This window comes from Corylus avellana, chromosome 11 (assembly GCF_965113065.1).
Source record: "Corylus avellana chromosome 11, dhCorAvel1.hap1.2, whole genome shotgun sequence".
Classification (NCBI taxonomy): domain Eukaryota; kingdom Viridiplantae; phylum Streptophyta; class Magnoliopsida; order Fagales; family Betulaceae; genus Corylus; species Corylus avellana.
In genome coordinates, this window is record NC_142500.1 from 2,941,205 (window position 1) to 2,952,678 (window position 11,474).

Sequence of the window (11,474 nt, forward strand, 5' to 3'; positions counted from 1 at the left end):
ATTTAATAGAAATTTAAAGAATTTTTTACACCCATAACCCCATTTGGTTTGGATTCCAAGGACAGCAAAATTTCACAAAAAGAATCAATGTTCAATCGCCCAAGGATTACCTAAAGAAAAATTTCAACCTAGAACTCTATCCATTTAAGAGAGTTATACATTACCATATATTGAGAATTGACCTTTTTATTTTTTCAAAAATACAGGCATTATATACTCCTTGCACTCCGTTTACTCTTCCTTCATAATGAGCGGAGAGTAATGTAAAACATCGAACTCACCCAAGACAAACCATGCTTTCCCTCAACACATTTATCTATTTAAAATAACAAATTCACATGGAAAAAACTAAATAAAATATTATAAACAATGAACTCTCAAATATGATATAACTTTTAACATTATCATTGAATTTTGATCTATCGATAATTTTAAAAGTAGCATTATATTTAGGAAGACTCAAGGAGTACTCCTTATATTATTACACACATTTATTAGTTCTCTTTTCTTTTTTTCTTTTTTTTTTCTCTTTTTGATGTGATTCGTTTAGAGCTGCATTTTATGCCTGGTGGTGTGCGTTTTATGTTTTGTTCATATGGATTAAATGGGCTGAGTTGTAAATGAAAAGTAGGTGTAGTGGGCCGTTTTCAGGAACAATCTTGTGCACAATACAGTCCAACTCAAGCCTCCCATATCCATCAACTTCATTTCCTCTACTTTTGAGCCCACATTTCGACTTCGCAAGCACTTAGGATCTTATTGTACACAAATGCTTATTCCACTATAAACTCAATTTTGCTAGCGAAATTTCTACCTCGTACAGAAGTAGACCAAGTAGCCCACCTCTCGACCCAAGTTGGATTAAGAAATACACGTACAACCCACACAAACCACCACTATGAAGCTGCCTTACCAATGATTAATAAACATTACAAAAATGTCCCTAATTGTTTTAATGGATTATATAAATGCTTCTAGAGGGGGTTTATTTACTACACGTTTTCTTAACGAACACGACACGTGTAACTCGTTTAGATAAATATGTTGTTTGGATTTGACACGACCGACCCATGAACACGTTAAATTTAGTTGTCAATAGGTTTTGACCCGACACAACATGGCAATGAAGTCATTTTAATTTTTCTAAACTAACCAAAATGGCAAAATCCCAGCAACTAAGTAGCAATGTGGTAGTTTTTAATTGAAAAAGAATAGTAGTTGGGGGAATTGATAGAAAGCCTCATTGATCTATTATTAGTGTTGATTGAGCTTGAACATGTACATCTCAACATATCTTAAAAGAACTTGCATAAATTCAACAAACATATGGACAATATATTTAGCTCAATTTTAAGATACATTTATAGCATGCAATACAAAACAAATGAATGACAATTTTTTTTTGGGCTAAAAATTTAAGTTAATAATAATAATAAACAGGTCAACTCGCAAATCTATGGGTTGACACGACATGACCCGTTTATTAAACTGGGTCATAATCCGTTTATGACCCGAACCCGATTAACCTAAACCCTAACCCTAAAATTACATGTTGAGTTCATGTTGTGTTCGTGGATCGCGGGTTAAATTGCCAACACTAGCGTTTAATGTTAAGAGTAATGCTACTCGTATAATGCTATTACTCACATTATAATAGCATGTATTTTCCCACATCCCATGTCAACACATTCTTATTGGCCATACATACTAAAAGTGCATTTTTGTGGGTGTTTTTTTTTTAAAAATTGATATTGCATTTTAAAAAACGCATGATTTTAAAAGTTAAAAGTTAAAATAAAGTTTTAAAGATAAAATTGTGGTTTTATTAAATATTTAACTCCAGTTTTACAAATTACATCTTTAAATCCCACATTTTATGATCACTATATTTAAAATTGCACTATTTGAAATTGTCAAATACCCTAATTTGGAACCACCAAAGCAAGTCTCTCCCACTTTTTTTTTTTTTTTTTTTTTGGGTAAGTCTCTCCACATTCGCATTTACTGGCTTGTAGCTTCCAACTCACTCTTTCACCATATACGCAAAGAGAATCAATTCGGTCCATCATTAAAACTCCACTTTTGCAGCATCCAATAAGAATTTGACACCTCACTTAAAAAGGGAAAAATTGTCGTGACCCATGTGGGTCATGGCCAGACCCATCTGTGGGTCACGACTAGACCCACGACTGGGTCTAGTTGCTAACCCAGCGTGGGTCTGGCTATGACCAACATGGGTCAGCAAACCCACGGCAGGTCTCTTGCCGAGACATGGGCCACCAACATCATCTATCTCTCTCTTTCAGGAGGATTCTGGTAGCGGTTCCATGGATTCCAGCGGCAGCATTTGGCTGGCGGGGTGGGGTGGTTTATGGGTTCGTGTGTTAGAAGAAGATGTAATCTGGTGTTTTAGTCTTAGTGTATTTTGGTTTTTTAAGTAAGGTGTCAAATTCTTATTGAATGCTGCAAAACGAAGTGCTCTCATAAGCAAAACACTCACTTCACATATCCAATCCCACACTTTTCCGGAAAATTGGCCTACACCGTTCACATCCACATTACATGCCCACTATCAGCTCACGCCTTTCCAAGGTAGAACAAGTAAAAAAATCAAGAAATCTCTCTCCAGAGATCCACTCAATTTCCTGAGAAAGTTTTAAATTTTCCCAGTACGGAAAACCTCAACTTTATCATTGATGGCGAATGCTTGGAAAAGGGAAAAACCGTCGCCCACATCTATTTCTGTTTTCCCCTGTTCTAAAGTACATATAATATATTTCACTTACCAAATATATATATATATATATATATATATATATATATATATATATTTCCTTAAATTCGTAATGTCCATTAAAGTACCAAAGAAAGATGTAAATCGCCCTTAATAGGAAAAATATCGTCAGTCTCCCTTTAATAGCAAAAATATCTTTCATCTCCTATTAGCCCTATTCGACCCTAAAACCGAATAACCACCACGCTCGCTCTCTCTCTATCTCTCTCTCTCTCTCCCTCTCACACCCTAACGAAGAATTTCGTCTTCTTCAGAATCAGATCCAAGATAGTTCGCTCGTGGATCCAATTGGGAAGGTGAGTCATTTTTTTTTTTTTTTTTAATTTTTTTTTTTTTCTGATTTTGAGTAAGGTGTTATTCTGGTCAAATTTGGAGTTGATTGATCTAATTGTTACACTGGCCCGCCGTATCAATTCCTTTCTGATTGTGTCTTCACTTGGGAAAATTTTCAAATTTTGTTTTTTTTTGTATCAACGGGATTCTTTTATTGCTTTTTTACCCTACGTTTGGATGCCGAGGAAACGGAGAATGAGAACGGCCGGAAAATATGGGAATGTAAATTTGTCAAGTTAAGCGGAAAACTTTTCAGGCTCAAAAGGGTGTCGTTAGTTTTTTCATGTTCTTATTCTTTTTTCTTTTTGGTTGGTGGTCAGTATTGTCTAGGAGTCAAGGTAACTGAAATTATAAATTATAGGGGTTTTCTTTTTTTGTTTTGCACATTTTCTCAGTAGCCAAATGGTAGGTTTGTGCAAAATTGTGGAAGATGAAGTTTGCAGGTTTTGGGAGTTGCATCTGATGCTAAGTAGATTTGTGGGTTTGTTTTAAGATTTTGATTTTTCGTCTCTAGGGTTCTGTGTTAGGAAACCTGAATTTAAGTTTTTGGAGGAAACTTAGGACTCCTTCAAATTCACGTTTGCGAATAGACTTCTTTTCTATCTTTTTGTTAGAATGAAAAACTCTTTATATAGACTTACAACCATATTAATCCTAATGTAAAATGTAATGTGCCTTATGGCTTATGGGTAGTTAGCCTGAACAATTAACTTGCCTATTAACAATCAACCCACCAGACCCATAACATAAAGAGATATGTTAGGTTGTATCAAATTTTTTATAAAGAGATGTTTACTAAACTGATGTGTAAGTCATTCATCAGAGAGAAAAAAAAACAATTAATTAAAAGAAATGTAACGGATACCAATAAATGAGTTACACATCAGTTTGATAAGACTCTCTTGGTAAAAGATTTGGTACCCCTAACATTTCTCTAACGTAAAACAAACTCAAGACTCTTAACCACAATTGAAATTGAAAGGACTCCTACTAAATTTGACAGGCCCAACTAAAATACTACTTAACTCTACTCTCAAGAGATAGACATAAAGATCATAGGACTGTAACATTCCTCCCCCTAAAAACATCCTTATCTTCAAGCATGAACTTCTGGAAAACGAGAAAGAAACTCAGCCATTATCGGACAATATCTCTTCTTCCACTGGTTCCTCATCAATTACTTCCATTAGAGTAGCGACGTGAGGTTCTTGAGCAATTTAATTGCATCAACTAGAACTGTTTCTTCATAATTTTTTGGCCTACTAGGATTTCTGATCTCCCTATATGACTTGTTTTTTGGAGTCTTGTTTGCCCAAGATGGGGAATTGATTGCATACATCAACATGCTGGGTGAGTTGTTGTTCGACCAAGGTATTCTGAGTTAAATATATATGGATCAAAAGTTGAACAAAGTCTTTCTTGGATTCTGATTTCTAAAGGGGTATGGCTGCATAGATGGATGCATTGGAATTGGCCCAGCCACCCCATTTTGGCCAATGGGGTGGCTGAAGCCACCCCATTTTGGCCAATGGGGTGGCTGAAGCCACCCCGATTAATTTTTTTTTTTTAATTTATTTATTTTGCTTTTTTTTTTTTTTTTTTTTTTTATTTTATTTAAATTAATGCCTAAAACGACGTCGTTTTGGGCTGGGTATGTGTTGTAGTTTTGAAGCCCAAAACGGCGTAGTTTTTTAGTCCAAAACGACGTAGTTTTGGTTGAGGGTAAAATGGCGTAATTTTGGTTGAGGGTAAAATAGGTACAAAAAGTTAAAATGGTCAAAAGTGAGAGAAAACAGAAGTTTAAGGGGCCTAAGTGAGAGCTTTGAAAATTCAGGAGAGGTATTTCAAATCGGTTGGAACTTCAGGGGGGTTTTCTGAAATTTCTCCAAAAATTAAAATGGATTTTGTTGAGCAATGAAATTTACAGAAGCCACGCAATATAGCTTATCTAGCCGCGGGAAACTATGATTTATGGCACGCCTCTTCCTCCTAAACCTGGTTCAAATCCCATGGGGTAAGCATAATAGACCATAGGGGAGTTGGCTTGGGAAGTCTCATCTTGTTATTTGTTTCTTTCCTTGTAGAAAATACATCTGCAACTATTAACAAAGTTGCCAAATGCCAATAATCTATAGCATCATCCAGCCATGCACTTAAACATCAGCTTGCATTTTACGAAAATTGACTCCAGAAATGCAATTTGGATAGTTTATTGATAGGTCACCCTTTGATGGAATCAATTACCCTTAGAGATGGTTTGCAAGTGAAGATTCTAATTGAATCTAACACAAAGGTTAGAGAGCTGCTTAATTTTGCTCAATTTACAAGTTTAGGGACCAAACAGGGATTACCACAAATTGAATCTAAGTCAAAGGTTTCTTTTTTGGTTCTGCCACATTTTCTCAGCAGCCACACAGTGGGTTTGTGCAAAATTGTGGAAGATGATGTTTGCAGGTTTGGGGAGTTGCATCTGATGCTAAATAGAATTGCGGGTTTGTTTTAAGATTTTGATTTTTCATTTCTAGGGTTCTGCGTGTGTTACAAACCCGAATATCAAGTCTGTAACAGGATAATTGGTTAGGTTCTTAGAGAGAACCTAGACCTCCTTCAAATTCAAGTTTGGGAATAACTTCTTTTCCATCTTTTTATTAGAAACAATCATTAAATAGACTTTCAACCATATTAATTCTAATTTTAAAATAAACTCAAGACTCTTAATTACAATTGAAACTTAAACAACTCCTACTACAATTGACAAACCCAACCAAAATACTACTCCATAAGAATGTAACATTCTGTTGTGAATAAATGACGTTGCTCTTAGAGTTCTTTAGCGGGTGTTCTATTGTTCTGAGTGTCAAATATTGCTTTGATTCGGTTGGTTTGGAAAAGAAAAATTGTTTCTATTGCCAACCATTTAAAAAATAGTGATTTGTGCAATTTGTGATATATAGTAATGCTATAAATCACATTTTCATCTAGGTTGGCATAGTAGTGTCCATTAGTCCTTATTAAAAAAAAAATAATAATAAAAATCTAAGGGTTGATGAGCACTGCCACGTCAGTCGAATAAAATGAAGGTGGGACATGGTCAAATTATTTAATTCATGCCACATCTTTCTTGAAATTAATTACATAATTTTCTACTATTTCCCTTGCAAATTAAAGGGCCAAAAAGGCAAACATCATTCACTTGGTTCTAGCGTTTTATTTTGTTATTTTATATTATAGAAGACTTGTCCAGCCAAGCCTACATTTGCTTGTCTGGGTATGACAATGATTTTCAGAAATAGCAAAGACGAACTTTGAACTAGATTACTGTGATCCTTACTTTGTTAGTCGTGTCTTTAAATTACTAGAATTCTGTCGCTTTCAAGTTGGCTTTTTATTATTATTTTTATTTAAATCTTGATATGCAGTCTTTAATTGTTGATGTGTATATATATATTTTTTAATCCTGGTCTTGAATTCTTGTTTGGTCTTGTTTATCATGTGTTCTTTCATACAAGTACTTCTTATTTATTTCTAATTATCACTTATTTTCAAGAAAAGTGTCTCTTGCGTTTGTTTTAAAATGAAGTGATTTTGTGTTTTAACATACAGTTAGTTTCAATTTTCAGATTCTTAGCTTTCACCTGAGTGACACATTAATTCTATTGAGAAAATTGTCGACCTTGCTTCCATCCTTCTCTTCCCTTCGACCAGTCATTCAATCAGCTCTCATTGAGGATGTATTTAAAGCAGTTGTTTCGGCAAAGTTTCTCTTACAGCACGTTGTCTAGGAGTTCATTGACGCCATTGTCATCCTTGAACGCAATCTCCCTTTATTTCCAAAGAAGCCAACTTATTTCCTCCCTCAAACACGCTCTCAAGTCCAATGCATCGTTGAAGTCGCTTGCATCTCTTGTGAACACTCCTCTTTTGGACTCCTTTGTGGTCTCTCGCGCCCTCCAGTACGCGCCGTCAGCGGACTCCGCTCTCTCGCTTGTAAAAATCCTAGAGAAGGTTCCGCATTTTTCACATTCCCGAACAACCCTCAAAGCTTTGGGCATAGTCCTTGCCAGGTTTCGAAGATTCTCTGAGCTTCAAGGCTTGATTGACTCCATTCGTAACAATGAATTCCCTGGCGTTAGCAAAGAAAGCATTGATATGGACGAGTTCATGTGGTACGCGGCTTCCGGAGACGTCGACTCCGTACTGCGCCTTTGGGATAAGACAAAAGGTCGTAGGGGCCGTCGATGCATTGAGGCGTACAACATACTCATGGGTGTTCATGCCAAAGCGGGCAACGATTTCGAGGCCGTGAAGGTTTTTTATAAGATGATGGAGGAGAACGCGGTTCCTAACCCTCGAACGTACGCAACCATAATTGAACACCTTGTAAGTTCAAGCAAATTGGACTCTGCCATAGAGGTGTTCCATATATTGCCGAGAATGAGGATCAAGCGCTCCTCGAGGATGTACACTGCTTTGTTAAAGGGGTTTGTGGATGCAAGACGGTTCGAAGTTGTTAGTGATCTTAGGAATGAAATGCAGATTGATGGAGTACTTTTGCCATTGCGTCAATGTAGTCATGAGGAGGGAGAGGATGATGATGATGATGAGGATGAGGATGGAGGAGACGTGGAGTTGGCGTCAAAAATCAAATTTGACCCGGAAATTTTATCGGCATTGGATGACACAAATCTGGCTTGGACAAGTGTCCTAGTCTGCAAGATTCTTTGGCGAATGTTACCGGACAATAGTGTTGACGATATATGGGCGTTTTATTGTTGGTTGGGCACTAAACCGGGACGATTCACTCATGATGCGTACACGGCATCAACAATGTTGAAAATCTTAACATTGCGGTGGAGTAGGGGTTTTTATGGTGAGGGGAGGGAAAAACAATTTAAAGATTATTGGGATGGTGAACTTGTCACAAAATTAAAGGAGGATGGAATTAGCTTATCTTATGTTACTCTTAACTATATTATTGACCGTCGTAAGGTGAGAGGTATTTTAAGACTTTTTCGTCGTGCGGAAGAAATTTGTCACCCTCTATCAAAGTTTCATCACATGATTTTGTACTCGTCACTAATGCGAAGAGTGTCACGTAGACAATATGTGGTTCTTCGTGGCCCATTAGATTTTCTTGACGAGATGATTTTACGTGGGATTCTTCCGGATATCCCAACTTTTACTGGATTGATGCAATATTTCTCGGTTAAGAAAGACTTGCGCACAGTGTTGAAACTTTTTCGAATGGTTCAACGGAATAATTTAAAGCCTGATGCATTTATGTTTCAGATTCTCATCCGTGCTTATCTTAGGCGTGGGAAGGTTGATCGTGCGTTTAAGACTTTCCAAGATATGAGGGACTCTAATTTCATGCCTGATTCTGCCACAAAAGCAGTGCTTGTTAAGCATCTTTCCAAGGAAGGTATGTTGGAGGAAGTGACAGTCGTAGAAGCTGGAAACGAGGAGATTAATCATCTTCCTCCACTTCCATTGAATGGTTATATATGGAATGTTTCCTCATTTGATCTCAAAAGGGTTTACGATATATATTTTGATAGCTTTCGAGCTACCACTAGTTAGATGGAATTATGAATTAGTGTTCAAGTGTATGAATGAATTTTTAACTTAAGGCTCGTTTTAATTATTTAATTTCTTTATGATGTTCCTATACATATATTTTATATAACATAAATTAATTTATACTTGCGAAGTTGGAAGAACTTGCTCTTAGGTTCTGCTTTCAATCACTTCAATTTCAAATGGTTAGAGACATGAGATGTAATTATAATAGTTTTTAATATATATATATATATATATATATATATATATATATATATATATCTTTGCTCCTTACTCCGCTTGGCAGGTTGTAATTGATAGTAACTTGTGCGATATGTTAGAGGAGTCGTTTGAAGAGATTGCATGCCAAACATAGAGCCTCGTTTGGAGCCGGTGTCAAGTTATACAGCACTTCACGGTTGGTGAATGTCTTTATAAAATCAGAATGTCTCCCAAATGCTTTCCATATCGCATGCTGAGAGTTATTGCCATCTTGTGGGCTGTTTTAATGGGGTTTTCTAAATTAAATGGGCTATAAGCTTGCACCCTATACACTACTCGAAGAAAGATTTTGCTAGAGCTCCTAAATAAAACCATATCAAATTTCTTTTCTTGTTCCCTTTTATTGAAAAATACTATGATAGGTATTGTTGTCAGACTAAAAATTAAAAACTCAATAAAGTTATTATTTAAATCTATACCAAGCACATATTTAAATTTTTTATATAAATAAATTGATAGCATAAGATTACAAAAGTATATATATATATATAGTGTTCCAATGCCAAACAACCATAAAAGAAAATTAAATGTCATATGACTTCAGCAAAAAGAGTGCCCATAATTTATAGTCCCATGAGATACAAATCATCCTTGCACTATTTAATCCAACTCATCACGTACCCATTTTCCTTGACCAGATGTAGAGTTTCATGGCCAGAGAGTTTAGGACAACCTCAATCTGCTAAATCAACATGCCAAGGAGTAGGGGTGAAATTTAAAACCGCCTAACCGCAACCGCTAACTGCTAACCGCTAACCGCTATGACCGTTAACCGTTAACCTCCTAAACGCTTTGAAAGCAGTTAGTAAAAACCGCTAACCGCCTAGGCGGTTGCGGTTAGCGGTTAGTGGGTTTTGGAAAACCGCTACCCGCTAACCGCTTTATATATATATATATTTCATATTTCATATAATAAATAACAATATATATTTGGAAATGGGCTTCAAGCTTCAAGTTCAATCATGTTGGTTTTTTTGGTTGCTTGTGAGTTTATGAACTTGTTTGTGTTTTATTTTATTTCGATGTTGTGTATAAGACTACAAGTGAAGTAATGATTTTGTTGTAATTTTATTTGTATATTGTATGATGTGTAGATTTGTAGAAGGTGGCCAACAAGATTTTGGTATATAGCAATTTTTAATGCTAAAATGGCAATGAAAAGGAAAAAAAAAAAAAAAAAAGGTTTAAAATGAGCAAAAAAATGTTTATAGTGAGCCCAAAACTGGTCCAAAACCAACTCAAAATCGGTCAAAAAAAAAAAAAAGCCCCAAAAAAAGGCAAAAAAAAAGCGGTTAGAAAAAACGCGGTTATCTCAAAGCGGTTAACCGCTACCCGGTTAGCAGGGGCGGTTAACCGCTACCTGGTTAGCAGAGGCTGTTAGTAAAAATTACTAACCACCTAGGCGGTTGCGGTTAGTGGTTTTAGCCACTAACCGCTAACCGCAACCGCTATTTCACCCCTACCAAAGAGTTAGGCATTTAAAGGGACATGAGGAAATCATGGTATATAAATCCTCTGCTGTATAGTGATAAATGGACAAATATAGTACAAGGTGAAAAGAAAATAAACTCAACAAAAACCAGTAAGGTTTCTACCTAGCTTTACAACAACTACTTGTCAAAATCAACAACCAAGGTAAGCCATTAGTTCCTAAAAATTTATAATCCAATATCAACTTTCAGCAGTACCATAGCCTTAAAGGCAGTAAAAGTACCAGAACTTCCAATCAGTTCATAAAAAGCCAAACTAACAAAAAACACACCTCATAACTTCCAATCAGTTGATAAATGGTCTACCTATAAATAAGATTGCAACATAATCATCTGCTGAGCTACTCCTTCCCTTTATATCTTAAAACTTCCCATTAGATAGAACATAGGGTACCAAATACCTCTTGTCCTTTTCTTTATTTTCACTCTCTATATAATATGGATTCACTAATACCATCTGAATTATATATATATATAAGCATTAGTTCACTAAAGTATGTAGAATTTACTAGATTTACTCTAGATTCACTTATAATCATTTTACTTTTGGGGAAAGTCCAAATACTCCCCTCAAACTACCACTTAATTAACAATATCTCCAAAATACCAAAAAGTGTCAATGTCCTCCATGAAGAAAATACCCATAATAAAATAATAAATAAAAAAGTAAAACACTTTTTTTTTTTTTTTTTTAAATAAAAAACCAAGATGTGGAAATTTAAATTTTTTTTTTTTTAGTTTTTTTCTTCAAGAAAAAAAATTATCAATATATATATTTTTTTTTTCGAATTTATTGTAGCATTTTTGTCCGATAGAAAAACAATTAAGGGTCAATTTTGTCTTTTTCACTAGTCTTAGGAGACATTGTTTATTTTTGATAGTTTAGGAGAACATTATTCCTATTGAAAGTTTGGGGGAAGGGGGACATTATCAATTGGACCGCAGTCTAAGGAGATTATGTGAACTTTTTCATTTTTTTTTTTTGGAGGAATAACACATATTTGTTCCGATATATA

The 11,474-nt window shown here is 35.4% G+C and overlaps 1 protein-coding gene across 1 annotated transcript; it reads left to right on the plus strand.

Annotated features, from left to right (window-relative positions):
- Window positions 1-2,928: 2,928 nt before the first annotated feature.
- Window positions 2,929-8,827, plus strand: LOC132166075 (pentatricopeptide repeat-containing protein At5g66631). Its single transcript, XM_059576827.2, has 2 exons — window positions 2,929-3,090; window positions 6,748-8,827. The coding sequence occupies exon 2, from the start codon at window positions 6,857-6,859 to the stop codon at window positions 8,705-8,707; it is 1,851 nt and encodes a 616-aa protein (XP_059432810.2). The 5' UTR covers window positions 2,929-3,090; window positions 6,748-6,856; the 3' UTR covers window positions 8,708-8,827.
- The last annotated feature ends 2,647 nt before the right edge of the window (window positions 8,828-11,474 follow it).

Excerpts from the sequence above, each read along its gene's own strand:
- LOC132166075 (XM_059576827.2), top strand. The coding sequence starts at position 6,857 with ATGTATTTAAAGCAGTTGTTTCGGCAAAGTTTCTCTTACAGCACGTTG.